Source organism: Callithrix jacchus, chromosome 22, assembly GCF_049354715.1.
Source record: "Callithrix jacchus isolate 240 chromosome 22, calJac240_pri, whole genome shotgun sequence".
Lineage (NCBI taxonomy): Eukaryota > Metazoa > Chordata > Mammalia > Primates > Cebidae > Callithrix > Callithrix jacchus.
Genome location: NC_133523.1, coordinates 41306113 through 41326360, shown reverse-complemented (window position 1 = coordinate 41326360; position 20248 = coordinate 41306113). Strand labels below are relative to the sequence as shown.

The 20248-nt window shown below is 56.4% G+C and overlaps 1 protein-coding gene across 2 annotated transcripts in view; it reads right to left on the bottom strand.

The window, feature by feature from the left end:
- Positions 1-279: 279 nt before the first annotated feature.
- DHX34 (DExH-box helicase 34) overlaps positions 280-20248 on the bottom strand; it is a 34204-nt gene continuing 14235 nt past the window's right edge. For both annotated transcript variants that reach the window (XM_078360235.1, XM_002762204.7), the window contains 12 exons: positions 19135-19352; positions 14456-14630; positions 9772-9965; positions 8995-9096; positions 6770-7012; positions 6363-6536; positions 5901-6018; positions 5094-5197; positions 2524-2802; positions 1564-1740; positions 1251-1389; positions 280-624 (listed from right to left, as the gene is read on the bottom strand). In XM_078360235.1, coding sequence (XP_078216361.1) covers positions 431-624; positions 1251-1389; positions 1564-1740; positions 2524-2802; positions 5094-5197; positions 5901-6018; positions 6363-6536; positions 6770-7012; positions 8995-9096; positions 9772-9965; positions 14456-14630; positions 19135-19352 — 2117 coding nt within the window. In that variant the 3' untranslated portion in view covers positions 280-430. The remainder of the gene's footprint in view (positions 625-1250; positions 1390-1563; positions 1741-2523; positions 2803-5093; positions 5198-5900; positions 6019-6362; positions 6537-6769; positions 7013-8994; positions 9097-9771; positions 9966-14455; positions 14631-19134; positions 19353-20248) is intronic.

Genomic DNA, 20248 nt, shown 5'->3' with positions numbered 1-20248 from the left:
CCCAGCCCCACTGCACAACTCTTAAAGTGACCCAGGTAGATGGGCAAATTCAAGGTCCTCCTACTTCAAGGGGAAGTAGAGACTGAGGAGACCTGCCGTGGAGGCGCTATCTGCACCTGGAATCAGGAGCCATGAGAGGTCCCTGCTGGCTCTAATGCTCCCTCCTCCTACCCAGAACCCCTCAGGCAGCACCCACAGCAGGAAGAAGGAAAGCTAGACCCTGGGGAGGACTAACAGGGCAGCTGCTGCTTTCTGGATGGACAGCTACAGGCTTCACAGTCTGGGTCAGCATGTGAGGTTTTATTCACAATCCATGCTCCACCCCCTCTGCCCTGGGACAGGACCATAGGGCGAAGCCCAAGCTGGGGGGCTCAGGCAAGAGTCCTGGCCCTAGTCTAGGGCTGGAGGGAGGGGGGCGGGGCTCTGGGCCCTAGTCCTGGGCCGGAGGGTGGGGAGACTGTGGGGAGGCGGGTGGGGCTCCTGGTGTGGCTCGCACGTGCTGCTTCCGGTGACGCAGCACCTCGGTGGGTGTGAACAGGAAGTCCTTCCCGCAGGCCTCGCAGTGGTAGGGCCTTTGCATGACAGACGTCTTCTGGAGGGTCTCGGGGGCAGCTTCCTCAGCCCCTAAGGGAGGGAAAAGGAGGAGGCTCTGAGGGTGGTGTTCTAGTGCATATGTCTACTCCCACCCAAAAGCCAGGAACCCGTGGGGGTCGGGTTGTCTCCTGGCCTTTGGGGAACTCCAAGCCTTCCTTAACAAAAACACACGGGCCTGTCTTTACTGTGTGTCCCGGTCGTGAGAAAGGTGCAGAGAGAAAGACACAAGAAGAGACATGGAGACAAAGGCAGACAGAGCCAGCCTGGGGTGGGGGCGTGTGGCACCGGGGCTGCCTCCCATGCTGAACCCCAGTGTGTGGCATCCCTGGGTGACAACAGGGTGGACATAGCCAAGGCAGAGACAACTGCTGGACAGAGAAAGAACAAGAGACAGCCAGAGAGAGACAAATGAAAGGACAAAGACAGCGACACAGACACCACAGGCGACAGGCGGACAGAAGGAAGTGGCGTCCAGGCTCCCTGCCCTGTGCTCCTGATCTTCAGGATGAGGCCTGTGTGTGGCACCAGCCAGGGCCAGTGGGTGGAGGTCGTCAGTCCCCGGAGCATCTAGCAAGTGCCCACACACACAGGACACCATCGTGGGACAGGTAGACAGCTGGGCAGAGGTGGCCAGGTCCCCACAGCCCTGTGCTTGCCTGGGGGCCCCTCCTGTGGGGCCTGGGGGCAGGTGTTCTCATGGGCGATGCGCTCCAGGGGCGTGAGGGGTGCGTGCAGGCCACAGTGGGGGCAGGTCCAGAAGGTTCGGAGACAGTCGCTGTACAGGTCCGTGTCACTCTGCCGCAGACCGTCTGTCAGGGCTGGGGCCCACCTGGGACCCTTCCCAGAAGCCCTCAGGGCCGTGGTCCCCACTCGGGAGCCACATCCCTGGACTAAGGTGAAATGTGGCTGTGGGGTCAGGCGTGGGGACTTCCCGAACTCCCACCTTCAGGGAGGCAGGTTCATGCTCACCGTGAGGCAGTTGTAGGTGAGGAAGTCGGTGACTGCGTAGCCCCCCTTGGTGGGGTGAGGGGACAGGGTGGAGCTGCCAAAGAGGCCAGGAAGATGGGGGGTGACTGGGATGGTCTGGGGTCCCACATACAGGTTTTGGGCTTCGAGCCCCGTGAGCCGCCGGAGGCTGTAGGGAAGCTAAGGAAGGAGAGTGAGACAGATAGGGAGATAACCACCAGAGCACCTGGAGCCAGCTGTGCCTGAAGCCCTCCCTCAGACTTTGCAGTTATGGGAGCCAAGTGCTTGAGCCAAGCCCTGCAGACATGCATGACCAGGGCTTTGTCTAGAATATACCTGACGACTCACCTCGATTTAAATTGCCTTCCCCAGGCCCCTCTTCTGCCCCTGTCACTGGTGGGACCCCATTTAGATCTTGAGTCTGGCCTCCTCACCCCTCCTTCCCCTGGCACGTCAGCCTTGGTCCCCTCTCCGTGGCTCACTTGGCTCCTGCCCGTTTGTCCTCAAGCCCCTCTACTCCAGGAAGTCAGCCTGGATTACACTCTCTCCTCACCCCGGTACATGAAGTAGAGTCAGGAGCAATTCCTGCTCCCCCCCTAAGAGTCGGGCTGGTTTCAAGTCTGCTCAGTGCAGTTCCCACCCTGGGCACACACCCACAACCTCCTCCTCACACCCTGCCCGTCCTTGACTTAGCAAGGAGGGATCAGCTACACTACGGAAGGCGCTTAGTAAACAGGGCAGCAGGGGGTAGTGTGGCTTTTGAGCCAGGCTCCTGGGATCAAATCCTGGCTCCACCCGGACCAGTGGAGTGACCCTAGGCAAATGACTGAACCTGTGTGGCCTGAAAACCCCCAGCTGTGCCCACATGGAGTAGAGGGGAAGCCAGGCCTTCCCAAGGCGTAAGCCCTGTGGCAGACGCCCCCTGTGGACATAGGCAGGCACTAGCGTCCTGGCAGAGGGTACCTTGGATGCTGTGAATTGCAGCAGTTCCTTGCTCAGGACGACCACCTCCTTGGGGCTGACAGGCTCCTCCTCCTCCTCCTCCTCCTCCAGCCGCTGTCGGGCCTGGTGCACCAGCTGCCTATCCAGGGCGCTTTCCCAGCGGGCACGGAGCCGCAGGGAAGCCGCCAGGAGCCGGACGGCACTTTCGCTGTCTGCCAGCTGTAGCTCCAGCCAGCCATCGGCCACCAGGCGGGTGCAGTCACCGTTGGTGTCCAGGGACCGGCTAAACAGCAGGAGGGACTGGAAGAGAAGGGCAGGAGACGGAGTGGGTGTGAGGGGCAGCATGCTGCTGGACACAGGCCTGCCCAGGGGGCTCCTGCCCACCCACCATTTATCTGCCTATGTGAGGCATCCACCCTCCCACCCTCTACCCACGGTAGCAGGCACCCCTGTGGGTGCTGGGGATATGGCACGTACAAGGCAGCTGCTGAGTCAGGGAAGGGGACTGGGGGGGCGCGGCGGCAGACGGAAGGGAGCTGGAGGGGACGGCTGCATTCTCAGGCAGGGCGGCAGAGGAACCACCGCCACTCGTACACACAGACATGCAGGGCGAGCCCGGACCGAGCGCACGCTCCTCTGTGAGGACGGAAGTCAGGCCTGTATTTCCCTGTGTTGTGCCTCATAAGATGTTGGGGAAAATCTTCGGGGCTGGGGCCAGGGCAGATGACAGGGGAGGACTGGCCATGTGTGCCTGGTTTAGGGGCCACAGATGGTACAGGAGGCTCCATATGCTGTTCTGCCTGCTTGTGTGAGTGGGAAGATTCTCCATCTTGCTCACTGCAACCTCCGCTCCCAGGTTTAAGCTATTCTCCTGCCTCAGTCTCCAGAGTAGCTGGGATTACAGGCGCCTGCCACCACACCCAGCTAATTTTTGTATTTTTAGTAGAGACTGGTTTCACCATGTTAGCCAGGCTGGTGTCAAAATGCTGACCTCAAGTGATCCACCCACCTTGGCCTCCCAAAGTGATGGGATTACAGGCGTGAGGGCCTGTAAACGAGCGGCGCAGTGCCAGGAGAGCGTAGCGGCTTGGCTAGCACGCCTGTTCAGCTTCCCACGCCCCACTGGCCACCGAGCCGGTCCCTCGGCCTGCACTGCCCACTTCCCCGCACACCTGTTCAGCTTCCCGCGCCCCACTGGCCGCCGAGCCTGTCCCTCGGCCTGCACTGCCCACTTCCCCGCACACCTGTTCAGCTTCCCACGCCCCACTGGCTGCCGAGCCTGTCCCTCGGCCTGCACTGCCCACTTCCCCGCACACCTGTTCAGCTTCCCGTGCCCCACTGGCCACCGAGCCTGTCCCTCGGCCTGCACTGCCCACTTTCCCGCGCTCACACGAGCATCCAGCATCGCTCTTTTTTGGTTTGCCGTCTACCTCCCCCATCCTATCTGAGCCCCATGAGCGTGGGGAGTTTGGTCGACGTTGACCACAGCTGCATACCCGGCCCCCAGAACACTAAAACAGTGCCAGGCCCACCAGGTGGGCTGGAGGGACGTGTGACACACACAGGAGTGACTGAGCCTCGCTGGCTTTCGTGGTGTTGGTGGCAATCACAGTGCCAGCAAAACCCTGAGGCTCTGGGAGTGCGCAGGTCCCTCTCTCCCCTCCCGTTCCCTAGGAGGAGCCCGGCTGTGCTGACAGTGAGCGGGGAGGCCGGAGGGGGCGGCGTGATGCTGGAGCTCTGGCTCGGCCACCTGCTCACTGTGTCACTTAAGTGACGTGTCCCTGCCCACGCCTGAGCTTCAGTCCCCTCAATAAAGGGAGACCCGCAGAGCTGTGGAAGGACTCCAAGGACAGGCCTCAATCATGGGGGGACAATCAGGAGCACTGAGGGCAGGGCAGCGGCTGCTGTGGGGCCCATGCAAGGTCCTCTGTGATCTGAGTTCAGCCTCACAGCCTCCACCCAGGCCGCACCCTCCTCTCCCTCCCAACAGTGGCTGGCCCTCCTGGCTGTGACCATGTCCAGCTCTGCTCAGAAGCTCCGGGCTCCTGCCTCTCTGGCCTCATCTCCACATGATCCCCCTGCCGACTGCATGCTAGGCACGTGTGTGCCTCCAAGACTCTGTGCAGGCCCCACCGATGGGGACACTCTGCCCCAACATCCACAGGGCTCTCCTCTTTGGGTAGGGGCTTGGGGCCCCCAGGTGGCCTTAACTTGCACCACACCGTGTGTCCACCCCCACCCTCACCCTCACCCCCACCCTCCCACACACAGCTCTGGGCGTCACTGTTTTGCTGCTATCACCGTCCCCTGCCAGGGGAGCCTGGGACAGGAGGGGCTGGGCTTGTTGCCTGGTTCCCTGCTGTGCCCTTGACCCCAGGCACCCAGCAGGCACACTGCAGGTAACTTGAGCAAGTTCATGAATGAGAGAAAAAGTCAGCAGCCACACCAATCGCCCAAGGCTGACCCTTGCAGCCAGCCCTGGTGGCAGACGGCCCCTCCAGACCCACATGGTGCCCCTACCCACCAACCTGGGCAACACAGCTCTCACATCTGGGCATGGGGGTACGGGCGGGGGTGGGGCAAAGGCCCACCTGGAGGGCAGGGATGCGGACGCAGTTCACCAGGTACGGCTTGTTGGTCTCCAGCAGGGACACAAAGCTGAGGAGCTGGTATTTGCTGCTCATCTTCTGGTCGTCTAAAAGGTTGAGGAGGACCGTTCAGGCCCATGAGAGGCCTACCTGTCCCACCCGGTCAACGTACACATCAGTAGAAAGAATCTGCTCATGGCTGGGTGCTGCGGCTCACACCTGTAATCCCAGCACTTTGGGAGGGCAAAGCAAGCAGTTCACCTGAGGTCGGGAGTTCGAGACCAGCCTGACCAACATAGAGAAACCCCATCTCTACTAAAAGTACAAATTAGTCGGGTGTGGTGGCTCATAGCCTGTAATCCCAGCTACTAGGGAGGCTGAGGCAGAACTGCTTGAACCTGGGAGGCGGAGGTTGTAGTGAGCTGAGATCACGCCATTGCACTCCAGCCTGGGCAACAAGAGCAGAAGGCGGGAGGGAAGGCGGAAGGCAGCAGGGAGGGGAATATGCAGGACCCAGCTGGGAACAGGCAGTACCCACAGGACAGGCCTCCTGACCAGCGCCTGCTCACTGGGCACAGACACGCTGGCTGGGGCTGGCCATCACCACCTTAGAGAGGGCGAGGCCCAGCAGGGGTGAGTCACCCAACGCCACCCAGGGAGGCCTGGTGCTGGAACCACCCCCTCTGCGGGTCCCTGTCCGCAATACCAGCATGGGTGGGTGTGGGAAGGATCAGGAGGAGCCAGGGCGGCCATAGTATTCCTGCTCCCCACATCCCGGGTAAGGGTTCTGTCTGCCTGGGCTCACTGTACCTCGGCTTCCATCGCAGCTGCCAGCCTCCGGCTCCCGTATGTGCAGCACCTCAGGGCTGCCAGCAAAGACACAGGTAGGGTGCAGCACGGCACCCTGCTTGGCCTGCGTGTGGAAAATCTGCAGAGGATGGAGAGGAAGCACAGGCCCTCCCATGTGGTCTCTCCTCTGCCTGAGACACCTCTCCTCCATCCTCCAGGCCAGGTGCCCTCCTCCAGGAAGCCCTCCCTGACTCCTCCAAGTCTGCGTCAGGCGCCCCTGTGAACTCCCACAGTGCCCTGGGATCCCTAATCTCTGCCCACTCTGGGTGGTCTGGGGATAGGTCTGTCTTCCCACTGGGCTGTGGGCCCCATTGGGACAGAGCCACGGTTGTTTCAGTCACCACTGCTTCCCCAGCATGGGACAGGCACTCAGGCAGTGTGTGATAAAGGACAAAACCCAGGATGGGGTGGAACAGGCCCCACCTGGTCTGAGTCCTTTCGGCTGCTGTTGAAGGCGTCAGGGACGGCCAGCTGCGGGTACAGGCCCCGGCCCAGCACCAGCTTCAGCAGGGCTAGCTGCTCCCGGCTCAGGTCCCGGGCTGAGCTGGCAGCGGCCTGCAACTGTGCCAGGTCATGCCGAAGCTTGAACTTCACATCCTGCAGGGACCACGGGGAGGCAGAATCTTAGGGGACCTTCCCTACTATCCGAGAGGCTCCTAGCATGATCCAAAGATGCCTGGGCCCTGCAGGTCCCTGGGGACAGGCGCCATCCATGGAAACCCAGCTCCTGAAAAGAGGACGGGGCCATGTCCCCTGAGACCCCCCCAGGAGAGCCCAAGGCCCACCTTGGTAAACCCTGCCCACCCACCCCCACAGCCCGTGCTGCCCACCTGGATGTCCACGCCATCGCCGGCTCCTGGGGGTGCTGGGCCGGCCCGGTCCTCGTCGCTGGAGCCGCCGTCCTGCTCCTCCTGCAGCCGCAGCACCTTGCGCCTGCGCCCCGCGCCCTCCTCATGCTGGCGTTTCAGCTGGTGCAGGGCCCGGCGCTCGCGGCGCTGCTGCAGCCGGCTGTAGCTGTCCCCTGCCTGCACGGCCTGAGCCCCAGCCAGCAGCCCGTGGTCCTCCAGCAGCTCCTACAGGCAGATGTACACGGGTGAGGGCCTTGGGACAGGCTCAGTGGGCTCTGGACAACATGGAAATGGGGACCCTCCTGGTACCAGGGCTGCAAGGGACCAAAGGGGCCTGAATGAGAACAGCCCCTCGCACGGTGCTGAGCACAGATAATTGCTCCAGGATGGAGAGCTGTTCTCGTGTCAGCGGAGGGGACACCAGGGCCTAGGGCAGGAGGAGGCATCCAGTGCCTTCTCCCACAGCTGGCTCCACGCTCCAGCGACTGACCCACCTGCCCCTCAGGTCCTGCCTTCCTGCACAGCCCTGCACTAGTGCTTCCCAGACTGGCCCTGGGGCACTGGGAACCTGGTAGGCATGCCAAGTCCTGGGCCTCATCCTAGAAAAACCCAAGTGGGAGGGGTGGGGCCTGGGCGGGACTGGGCATCTGAACACAACAGACCCTCTGGCTAACTGTGCCCCATGAAATCTCAGACCCCTGCCTCCCCCCCACACAGTTAACAGTCCTCCAGTGACCTGATTTGGTTGGCCCGCCTGTTTCCTGCTGAGCTATGACTGATGATGGAGGATTGGGGGTGGGGAGGGAGAGAGAGTTCCGTTAGACTGCCCACTCTGGCCCTCAGCTTGCCCATCTGTAACCAAAGGGAATGGGTCACACAGGGACTCCGATTCTATCCTCAATCCACAGGTAAAAGCATGGCAAAGGACCTGACAGCAGGTGTTTCTGCACCCAGATGGAGAATGGCCACGGAGCGTGCATGGCACGAGCAACAGAACTGCGTGGCAACAGGAAAAACCCAAATCGTTTTTTTTTTTTTGTGAGACAGAGTTTTGCTCTTCTTGCCCAGGATGGAGTACAGTGGCATGATCTTGGCTCACTGCAACCTCCACCTCTCGGGTTCAAGTGATTCTCCTGCCTCAGCCTCCTGAGTAGCTGGGATTACAGGCATGTGCCTCCACGCCCGGCTAATTTTATATTTTTAGTAGAAATGGGGTTTCTCCATGTTGATCAGGCTGGTCTTGAACTACTGAACTCAGGTGAAACGCCTGCCTCGGCCTCCCAAAGTGCTGGGATTACAGGCGTGAGGCATCGCGCCTGGCCAGAGCCCAAATCTTTTAGAGTTAAAGGAAAAATCTCTGACCACCTGCTGGCCTGTAGCATCATCATCATCATCATCTTGCAAGCCCCTGTGGAGAACCACCTGCGTGCTAGGTCTGCACATATTAACTCATTTAATCCTCATGCGAAGCTGGGAGGCAGGTGCTTTTTTTTTTTTTTTTTTTTTCCTGAGGTGGAGTCTGACTCTGTCATCAGGCTGAAGAGCAATGGCGAGATCTAGTCTCACTGCAACCTCCAACTCCCTGGTTCAAGCAATTCTCCTGCCTCAGCCTCACAAGTAGCTGGGACTACAGGTGCGCGCCACCATGCCAAGCTAATTTTTGTATTTTTAGTAGAGATGGGGTTTCACCATGTTGGTCGGGATGGTCTCAATCTCCTGACCTCATGATCGGCCCGCCTCAGCCTCCCAAAGTGCTGGGATTGCAGGTGTGAGCCACCGCGCCTAGCTGGCAGGAGCTATTTTTATCCTCTTTTTTCAAGGGGAAGCTGAGCCCCAGAGACAAGCAGTAACCTGCTCAGAGCCGGGATTCACGGCTAGCCTGTCTGGCTCCAGATGCGCCAGCCCCCACCACAACTGTAGGCTGCCTCCAGCACCACACAGGTGCAGCCAGCCGGTCCAGAGGGCGAGCTCTTCCCGAGGATGCTGCATGTCCACTGTCTCTATCCACCCCTCCAGGAAGCCCTCCTGGATTTCTGCTCCCTTTGCCCTGCCCAGCTGCCCCAACACCTGGCCACTGGGTGGTGGGGGAGGTGGGTACAGGGTGGGACTCTGGTCTGACCGCTGTCCAGGAAGGGAGGGAGTGTTCTGGAGTGTGCTTGCACGCAGCTGCCTGGACAGGGCTGGCTTCCCCGCCTCCTGAGCCTCACCTTGAACTGGCGCCGAAGGTTGGCCATCTCGTACAGTCGGTGCTCCTCTATGCCCCGGCGGCGGCACCACTTGCGGGAGTTTCTGCTCCGTTCAGATTTTACCTGAACAAGTGGAGGAGCAGAAGTCAGAGTGTCAGGGCCCGGCCAGCCCAGGGAGGGAGAGGCTGACCCAACACCCAGAGCCCCAACACGGGCATCCCTCAGGGACACCTGCTCTCCTCCTTCCAGGTCTCACCCCAGTGCCCCCTCCTATAGGAAGCCCTCCCAGACTACCCACAAACTGGGTGAGACACCTTCTGGGCTCTCCCAGCTCCTTGGACTCCCCATTTCAGCCTTCTCTGATACCAGCCCTCTCTGGGTTGTCACTGTCACATCAGTGGTCTCCCTGCGCTGGGCTGTGAGCCCCGCGAGGGCAGGGCCAGGGTAGTTTTGGGATGGTTGGGTGCCATACTACAGTATGGGGCCAGGGTTAGAGCAGGGATTCAGGGCATATACACTGGATATACAGAGGCCCCTGCAACGAGTCGACTTTCTCCAGATGGCACGGGTTTCATCAGTGCTCCAGAAACCCCAGGCTCCTCTCAGCCCTGGGCCTGGGCACGTGCTGTCCCGAGCCAACGGCATGGATAGTGGAGACGCGGCCCTCCCCAGGCAGGCCCTGTCTGGGTTCAGTGGTCCTCCCAGGGTGGGGTTGAGCGTGGGACATGAGGAGGAGCAGAGCTGCAGAAGGCCTTCACCCTGGGCAGGGTGACAAAGGGGCCCCACCGCCAGCCTCACCTGCACCCAGGCGTTGAAGACATTGAAGAGGGTGAAAGGGTCACCCTGGTCGCTCTCCAGTGGCCGCCTTGCTGCTGCACACTCCGGGCTGCTCTGGGCACTGCGGGTGAAGGGCGACTGGACGCTGAGCGCCGCTGCGATGGTGAGCACAGGTTCCACCAGGCTGAACATGGAGCCCAGGATCAGCATCTTCCCTGGAGTGGTGGACACGCGGCTGAGGCTTCTGGGGACCAGGACAGGCGCGGCCCTCACCCCTCACCCCTCGGGGCCCCAGCCCACCCTTCCGCCCACCCTCCTGCTCCCGCCTCCCTCCATCTTGCCCACCAAGGGCCTTGTGACCCAGATGGACAGATTGAAACCCACATGCTGCTTTCTGCTCACGTGGCTGTGGGCCTCAGTTTCCCCATCTGTACGTTGGAGATGCCCACAGTGCTGCCCGCCTCCTCAGACACACAGGAGATGCTGTCTAAGCGCTGGGTACTCCTGTCACAAGTTCCCCACTCTTCTATTTACAACCCTGCCTTGGTCTTTGCTCTGGGAGTTTTAGTGTTTTTTTTTTTTTTTCTTTTTTTTCGGAGACAGACTCTGACTCTGTCACCAGGCTAGAGTGCAATGGCATGATCTCGGCTCACGGCAACCTCCACCTCCTGGGTTCAAGTGATTCTCCTGCCTCAGCCTCCCAAGTAGCTGTGACTACAGGCACGTGCTATCATGCCCAGCTAATTTTTGTATTATTGGTTTTTTTTTGAGACGAGTCTTGCTCTGTCTCCAGGCTGGAGTGCACTGACGTGATCTTGGCTCACTGCAACCTCTGCCTCCCAGGTTTAAGTGATTCTCCTGCCTCAGCCTCCTACAGGAGAAGTGCCTACAGACTACAGGCGTGTGCCACCACACCCAGCTAATTTTTTGTATTTAGTAGAAATGGGGTTTCACCATGTCAGCCAAGATGGTCTGGACCTCCTGACCTCGTGATCCACCCATCTTGGCTTCCCAAGGTGCTGGGATTACAGGCATGAGCCACCTCACCCAGCCTAATTTTTTTATTTTTCATAGAGATGGGGTTTCACCATGGTGACCAGGCAGGTCTCAATCTCTTGACCTCATGATCCACCTGCCTCAGCCTCCCAAAGTGCTGGGATTACAGGCGTGAGCCACCGCGCCCGGCCTCTGGTTCACCTCTGGAACCACCATGGTGGACCTTTCTCTCCGTGCTAGGCTGTGACCTATAAGCGAGTCCCTCTCACTCTGCCCTGGCACTGACTTGGGTGCCTGTCGCAGGATGATTCTTCTCCTGCCGCCTCTGTATAAGTCAAGGTGGAGGTGGAAGAGGAAGGGAGAATGGAGAAAGATGGGGCAGGGCTGGGACAGGCAGAGAAAGGGGAGGAGGGGCAGAGAGCAGGCTAGGTAGGCTACGGAGAGGAAAAGTGGCGGGAACAGTCTCCCAGGGTGGCCAAAGAGCTGGCAACTACCGCCTCCATCTGGGAGCACTCCACAGCAGGCTTCTGGACAGCCCTGGTTCTGGGCGCCCAAGCTGCCGCTGGACTTCCAGGGACTCCCTTCCCGCCTATCCTGTGGCCTGTGTCTCATGTGTCTGCCTCATCCTCACTGTTTCCCTTGGCTGACTCTCCACAGTATCTGTCAGAAAGCTGGCCTCAAGCAGATCCCCTGAGGGCAGGAGTTCTAGACCAGTCTGGCTGCCATGGTGAAACCCCGACTCTACTAAAAATACAAAAATTGCCTGGTTTAGTGGCAGCCGCCTATAATCCCAGCTAGTTGGGAGGCTACAGCAGGAGAATCGCTTGAACCTGGGAGGTGGAGCATGCGGTGAGCCAAGATCGTGCCACTGCACTCCAGCCTGGGTGACAAGAGTGAAACTCCATTTCAAAAACAACAAAAAACAAAGCTTGCTGGCCTCATAAAACAAAGGTGGCCGGAAAGCAGGGCTCCGGGCTGTACTGTGCAGGCCCCTCTCCTGTACCAGGACGCCCCAGCTCTGTCACTAGGGGCAAGTGGCACCACCTCTCTGCTCCCCCATCCATAAACTGGGGGACAACAGCATCGGCCTCTCAGGCTGCCAGGAGGATGGACTGTGTCTCATGCTGTGAAGCACTCAGAACTCCAGCCGGCAGAGAGACGCCCAGCACAGGGTCATCCAGGCCTTTCGATCAGCAGCTCCCCACATGTGACCCTGAGCAGCAGTTCTCTGTGCCTCGTTTTCACCCAGAGAAGGGGGGGGGGTCACCTGCCCCCAGCCCGCAAGGAGATAATGTGTGTGAGGCACTTAGCATCACCGCCAATCAAAGCCAGGCTTGTGCCATGCCCTCAGGAGCCTCCTGGGCCCAGCCTCAGTTTTCCCATCTGCACACTAGGGTGATCAGAGGCCCTGCCCTCAGCAGGTAAGGATGAAATAATGAAAAATCCACAGAGCTTTCATTGGCCCACAGCAAGTGCTCACGCTTCTCAGCTCAGATTCTCCCTACTATAGCCCTGTTTCCTTCCAAAATAAAAATGAGGCTGGGCACGGTGGCCCACGTCTGTCATCTCGGCACTTAGGGAGGCTGAGGCAGGGGGATCATGTGAGGTCAGGACTTCAAGACCAGCCTGGCCAACGTGACAAAACCCTGTCTCTACCAAAAAAACAAATATTGGTCGGGCACAGTGGCTCATGCCTGAAATCCCAACACTTTGGGAGGCTGAGGTAGGCAGATCACTTGAGGTCAAGAGTTCCAGACCGACCAGCCTGGCCAACCTGATGAAACCCTGTCCCTACTAAGAATACAAAAATTAGCCAGGTATGGTAGCGTGTGCCTGGCTCAGGAGGCTGAGGCAGGAAATCGCTTGAACCCAGGAGGTGGCAGTGAGCAGAGATCATGCCACTGTGCTCCAGCCGGGGAGACAGAGGAAAACTCTGTATTGAAACAGAACAAAAATTAGCTGGGTATGGTGACGCGCGCCTCTAGTCCCAGCTACTCGAGAGGCTGAGGCAGGCAGATCACTTGAGGTCAAGAGTTCCAGACCGACCAGCCTGGCCAACCTGATGAAACCCTGTCCCTACTAAGAATACAAAAATTAGCCAGGTATGGTAGCGTGTGCCTGGCTCAGGAGGCTGAGGCAGGAAATCGCTTGAACCCAGGAGGTGGCAGTGAGCAGAGATCATGCCACTGTGCTCCAGCCGGGGAGACAGAGGAAAACTCTGTATTGAAACAGAACAAAAATTAGCTGGGTATGGTGACGCGCGCCTCTAGTCCCAGCTACTCGAGAGGCTGAGGCAGGAGAACTGCTTGAACCCAGGAGGCGGAGGATGCAGTGAGCTGAGATCATGACACTGCACTCGGAGCAAGACTCCGTCTCAAAAAGAAATAATGAATGAATGAATGATGGGACTGAGGGTCAGCATCTCCCACCTTCTCCCTCTCACTCTATTCCAGCCACAGCAGCCTCCCCGCCACTCCCATCAGCAGGCACTGGCTGTTCCCGCTGCCTCAATGTCCTTGTGCTCTATCTGTACTGTCCAATATGGCCGCCTCTGGCCTCACGTGGCTACTAAACACCTGAACATGGCTGGTCCAAACCAAGATTTCCAAGACTGTGTGTGGTAAAAAAATAACATAAAATCCTGCAAAAATGTTTGCATTCATTATGTTGAAATTAGGATGTTTTAGGCGTATTAGGTTAAATCAGCTACGTTAGTGAAATTAATCTCATCTGGGTTTTTTTGTTTTTTTTTTTGACATGGAGTCTTGCTCTGTTGCCCAGGCTGGAGTGCAAGGGCGCAATCTTGGCTCACTGCAACCTCTACCTCCCAGGTTCAACACCGCAGCCTCTCAAGCGGCTGGGATTACAGGTGCATGCTACCACACCTGACTAATTTTTGTTTTTTGTAGAGACAGCATTTCATTATGTTGCTCAGGCTGGTCTCGAACTCCTGACTTCATGATCCAACTGCCTCAGTCTCCCAAATTGCTGGGATTACAGTGCCCAGTGGATTTTTGCTTTTTTAAATGTAGCTACTGGAAAGCTCTAAATTACATACAGGGCTCACATTCTATTTTCATATTTCTTTTTTTTTTTTTTTTTGTAGAAACCAGGCTTTTGCCATGTTGCCCAGGCTGTTCTCAAACTCCTGGGCTTTAGCAATCCACCTGCCTCAGCCTCTCAAAGTGCTCAGCCTCTCAAAGTGCTGGGATTATAAGCATGGACCACTGTGCCAGCCATATTTCTCTACTTCCGCTGGCAAGCACGTTCTACTGTTTACATGGCCCCTACCCCTCATCTCCATTTCTCCGCACAGATGTTACCTCCCCCGTGGGGTCCACCTTGAGGCCTGTATTATAAACTAACTCCCCAGTTCCCTACCCGACATCCAGCACTCCCATTCCCCGCCGCACTGTTTCTTCTCTCCAGAACACTAAGCACCATCTGATCTACTCTGCCTTTTCCTTTTTTGTTCTAATTTATTGCTGGTCTTCACCAAACTGTCAGCTCCCTGAGGCCAGAGATTTGTGTCCATTCTGTCCACTGCTATATGCCCAGCACCTAGAACAGTGCCTGGCCCAGAGCATTAGTGAACAAAGTGACTGGACCCAGGGAACAGACAGACTTGCTCCCATGTTACTCAGAGAGTGAGCTGTGCCCATACCCACTCTGGGTGCCCTGTGTGATCACGAAGCAAGTGGGTACTCACCAATCACGACGTCCACAGGCAGCTGGGCCAGCAGGGACCCGATGGGCGTGAGGGCCTCTGAGCTGTCCAGGGCTCCCTGGTCCCGGAGGTAGAGGATGGCGGTTTCCAGGCTGGCTGGTGGTGGGGGCTCAATGAAGGGGAAGGTTCGGGGGTCCCCCATGCTCATGCTCTTCATCTGGAATAAGAAGCAAAACCCCCAAGATTGGGAAGCACATGAGCTACTGTGCAGCACAGGGGGGCTCAGGGATCACAAACTCACGACATTTTAAAATCCCCACGGTTGGCTGGGCGAGGTGGCTCACGCCTGTAATCCCAGCACTTTGGGAGGCCGAGGCAGGTGAATCACAAGGTCAGCAGATCAAGAGCAGCCTGGTCAACATGGTGGAACCCTGTCTCTACTAAAAGTACAAAAATTAGATGGCCATGGTGGCACGTGCCTGTAATCCCAGCTGCTCGAGAAGCTCAGGCAGGAGAATTGCTTGAACCTGAGAGGTGGAGGCTGCAGTGAGCTGAGATCATGCCACTGCACTCCAGCCTGGGCAGCAAGAGTGAAACTCCATCTCAAAAAAAAAAAAAAAAATTTCCTAGTGTCAGCAGGGCATGGTGGCTCACACCTATAATCCCAGCACTTTGGCAGGCCGAGGCAGGTGGATCACTTGAGGTCAGAAGTTCAAGACCAGCCAGGCCAACATGGTGAAACCCTGTCTCTACTAAAAATACAAAAATTAGCCGGGTGTGGTGGCACACACCTGTAATCTCAACTATTTGGGAGGACGAGTCAGAAGAACTGCTTGAACCCAGAGGGCAGAGGCTGCAGTGAGCCGAGATCGCACCACTGCACACCAGCCTGGGTGACAGAGTGAGTTTCCATCTCAAAAATAAAATTCCCAATGTCAAGATGCACTGTACAGAGGCAGGCAAGGAGGACTGCTGTCTCTGTGTCTGTCTGCCTAGCACATCTTCCCCCAGACACTGAACATGGAGGAAGGTCACATGACCTGAGCTGGACCAATCAGAATCCACCCCTAAGACATCAAAAGCTGGAGCCAGGAAAAGCACTCTCAGTATCCTCTCTGGCTGTGGCCAGGATGGAAGCCTATCTTATTAACCCAGAACTGCTGTGGCCTTTGACTCTGTCCATTACTTGGAAATCGGCCCATCTACAGCATATGGAGAAATCCCTAGATTGTTCCTTGGTCAGACATGCCACCTAACAAATGCACAAAATGGAAAAATCCCCCTTTCTACCTACAATATTTCAATTGTGTTTCTCTCACTTGCAACCAAAAGAACCCCAATTAATGGAGAGGCCCAGGCAGCCAGCAGGTGCTGGGAGAATAAAGTGAAAGCATACATCCACCCCAGGGCCCAGCATGGCATATGTAAGCAAACAGCACTTCTCTGGTGAGTGGAAGGAGAGGGTGGCAAGGTGGCTCATGTGAAGGCTAGAGAGTGAGAAGGAAGCTGAGACAGCCTGTCCTTGGCCTTGATCCAAAGGCATTAGAAGTTCTGACATCTACCTGGCAAGCAGCTACTGCTCCTTCCTCCCTGCTGACCGAGCCTCGATCTGTCTAGGAGTTCGCCCAATACTCATTTACAAACCTTTATAGGCTGGGGTGCAGTGGCTCACGCCTGTAATCCCAGCACTTTGGGAGGCTGAGGCAGGCAGATCACCTGAAGTCAGGAGTTCGAGACCAGCCTGGCCAACATGGTGCAACCCTGTCTATACTAAAAATACAAAAATTAGCCGGGCCTCGGGGCCCAGCTATTCAGGAGGCTGAGGCAGGAGAATCACTTGAGCCCAGGAGGCAGAGGTTGCAGTGAATCAAGATCATGTCACTGCCCTCTAGCCTGGGCAACAGCAAGACTCTGTCCCAAGACAAAAATAAAAAATAAAACCTTTACATGAGAAGCTCTAATTTAAAGAGGCAGAGGGCAGGGCATGGGTTTTTGGAAGTCCTCCAGGTATTTCTAGTATGCGGCTGGGGCCGAGACACTGCTCTGATCAACTCAGACAATGCCACATCCTTGGATAATTGCCGGTTATAGGATGGACACATGACCTAGTTCTGCTGACAAGAGAGGATGAGAGACCGGCCAGAGGCCTCTAGAAAATGTTCCCATGGCCGGCTGGATGAGGTGGCTCACACCTGTAATCCCAGCACTATGGGAGTCCGAGGAAGGCGGATCACAAGGTCAGGAGTTCGAGACCATCCTGGCCAATATGGTGAAACCCCATCTCTATTAAAAATACAAAAATTAGCTGGGTATGGTGGCAGGTGCCTGTAATCCCAGCTACTCGGGAGGCTGAGACGGGATAATCGATTGAACCCAGGAGGCAGAGGGTGCAGTGAGCCGAGATTGCACTACTGCACTCCAGCCTGGGCGGCAGAGCAAGACTCCCATCTCAAAAAAAAAAAAAAAGGAAAAAAAAAGAAAAAAGAAAATATTCCCACGGCCTTAAAAATTAGACCTATAGAGAAGGGCAGTTCCTTGCTTCTGCCTCCGGATAGTAAAGGAGAAGGAGGTGATGCCCACAGTGACTGGAGCCTGTGACGCTCATGAAGCTGGCTCTGACACCTAGTGGCCTCAGATGGAGCCCTGACTCATACTTGCCAGCTGTGTGACCTGGGGCAAATTATTTTCTCTCTGTGCATCCTTCTCCTGGTCTAAAAATTAGGTTAAGATTATGTACCCCATGGATTTTTGTGTGTGTGAGACAGGGTCTTCTCTATCACCCAGGCTGGAGTGCAATGGTACAATCAAAGCTCACTGTAGCCTCGACTTCCTGGGCTCAAGCGATCCTCCTGCCTCAGCCTCCTGCATGGGACCACAAGTGTGTGCCACCACACCTGGCTAATTTTTAAATTTTTGTAGTCAGGGCCTCGCCACACTGCCCAGGCTGGCCTCAACCTCCTGGCCTCAAGCAATCCTCCCGCCTCAGCCTCCCAAAGTGCGGGGATGATAAGCGTGAGCCGCCCACTGTGCCTGGCAGCACCGGCTTGTTTAAAAAGATGAATTGAACAGAATAGAAAATAGTGTACGCCTCCTGCCAGAAGGGCACTGCTTTGTGCTACACCCACACAGAGTCTATGGCAGACACCATCAACTGCTCCCCACTTTCCTTTTTCTCTCGTTCCCGAGCACAAGGACTACACTTCCCAGCCTTCCTCACAGTTGGGCGTGGCCATGGGACTGAGAACTGACCAGGAGCAGTGAGAGCAAGGCAAGTATGCCCCCTGCAGGCCCATCCTACAAACATTTCTGTACTCACTTCCCATGCTCTTGACCCTTTGGGTGGCTGGATGGAGATGCAGGAAAAGCCCCCGGGGGCAGGGGTGATGGAGCCACAAGAGGGAAGGAGCCTGGGTCCCCGAATAAAAAAAACTGCCTGCCAACCTGTAAACTACCATTCTGCTGTTGGCCATTTCAAGACCATGTGTATCTGTCTTGGCAGTCTAACCTATGCTAAATTAACAAATGAGATACAAATAGTGACATAAAACATATTGAGAAACCCTGGTTTTAAAAGCTCTTTCCTGCTGGGTTTCCTGTTACAGTTGAAAGCATTCTGATTGAGTCACTGGTTCTTCCTGTGGAATCTGTTTTGTTTTACTTTGAGATGGAGTCTCATTCTATTGCCCAGGCTGGAGTGCCGGGGCAATAGAGGACTTAAAAAACCCATGCCCTTGGCTGGGCACGGTGGCTCTGGCCTGTAATCCCAGCACTTTGGGAGGCCAAGATGACCTGAGGTCAGGAGTTCGAGACCAGCCTGGCCAACATGGTGACACCCCATTTCTATAACAAAAAAAAAAAAACCATGCCCTGCCCTCTGCCTCTTTAAATTAGAGCTTCTAATATAAAGGTTTTATTTTTATTTTTTATTTTTATCTTGGGACAGAGTCTTGCTCTGTCGCCCAGGCTGGAGGGCAATGGCATGATCTTGGTTCACTGTAACCTCCACCTCCCGGGTTCAAGCGATTCTCCTGCCTCAGCCTTCCAAGTAGCTGGGATCACAGGTGCCCGCCACCACACCTGGCTAATTTTTTGTGTATTTTTAGTAGAAACTGGTTTCACCATATTTGTCAAGCTGTTCTCAAACTCATGACCTCAAATGATTCGCCTGCCTTGGCCTCCTAAAAATGCTGGGACCACAGGTGTGAGCCACCTCACCCAGCTGACATTGTGGATTTAAGAACAATTCTCCCTTCAACATGGGTTTGGATTTGGAAGGGATGAGTTCCCCTCAGTGGCTTGACTAGCCCTATCCTTTCTGGTCCTGAAACCTAGAATTGGTCCTATGTAAATGCCTCTTGGCTGCCCCGGCACTGTGGCTCATGCCTATAATCCCAGTACTTTGGAAGGCCAAGATGGGAAGATCGCTTGGGCTCAGGAGTTTGAAACCAGCCTGGGCAATATAGCAAAACCTAATCTCTACTAAAAATAAAAAACAGCCAGGTGTGGTGGTGTGAACCTGTGGTCCCAGCTACTTGGGAGGTGGAGGTGGGAGGGTCATGTGAGCCTGTAAGATGGAGGCTGCACTGAACTGTGATCACAGCACTGCACTCCAGCCTGGGTGACAAAGTGAGATCCTATCTCAACATAAAATAAAACAGGCCTCCTGGGTTCCTCCCTGTGCCAACGGTCAGGATATAGTCCCCTTTCTGCCTGTGCCTCACCTGCAGCACCAGTGAGTCCAGGGCCACCCTCCGAATTTCCGGGACAGGATAGGGGGCGAAGGCATCATAGTCCGATTCGGCATAGAGGCGGAAGCAGACTCCGGGGCCCGTGCGGCCCGCCCGGCCTTTCCGCTGCTCTGCGCTGGCCTGGCTGATCCAGAACTCCTGCAGCCGCTGCAGATGGGCCTGCGGGTCGTAGCTCATCTCCTTCACCTTCCCTGGGTGAGAGCAATGAGGGACAGGAGTCTGCATGCGGCCAGCCATGCTCCAGCTGCGCGCTGACACCCTCACTCCCTCCTTTGTCTTCTGTTAATGCTAACCAGCGGTTATTCTGGGCCCAACTGTGACATTCCGTCCATTTATTCTTTCGTTTCCTTACTCACACCTTTTTTTTTGAGACAGGGTCTCACTGTCTCCCAGACTCAATCACATCTTACTGCAGCCTCAACCTCCCAGGTTCAAGCGATCCTCCCAGCTTAGCCTCCCGAGTAGCTGGGAGTAAAGGTGCATGCCACCACACCTGGCTAATTTTCTGTAGAGACGGGGCTTCACAAACTGATCTCAAACTCCTGAGCTCAAGCAATCTGCCTGCCCCGGTCTCCCAAAGAGCTGGGATTACTGGCCACAGCACCTGGCCTCTCACTCACACGTCTTGTCTTTTCATTTATTTTCCCAAGTCTTTGCTTCTTCAGAGGTTCACTTATCCAGTAAACACTTATTAAGCACCTACTAGTCACCAGGTGCTGCACTAGGCACTAGGGAACAGCAATGAGCTGAACAAAGGCCCTAGTCTCACAGGACTAAACAGAGCACCTTATTTCCTCCAGTGTCACACCAACCTTTTTTCACATTTTCTTTTTCTTTTTTTTTTTTTTCCGAGACAGAGTCTTGCTCTGTCACCAGGCGCCAGGCTGGAGTACAGTGGCGCGATCTTGGCTCAATGCAACTTCCAAGTTCAAGCAATTCTCCTGCCTCAGCCTTCTGAGTAGCTGGAACTACAGGCGTGCACCACCATGCCCAGCTAATTTTTGTATTTTAGTAGAGATGGGGTTTCACCACGTTGGCCAGGATGGTCTCGATCTCTTGACCTTGTGATCCGCCCACCTTGGCCTGC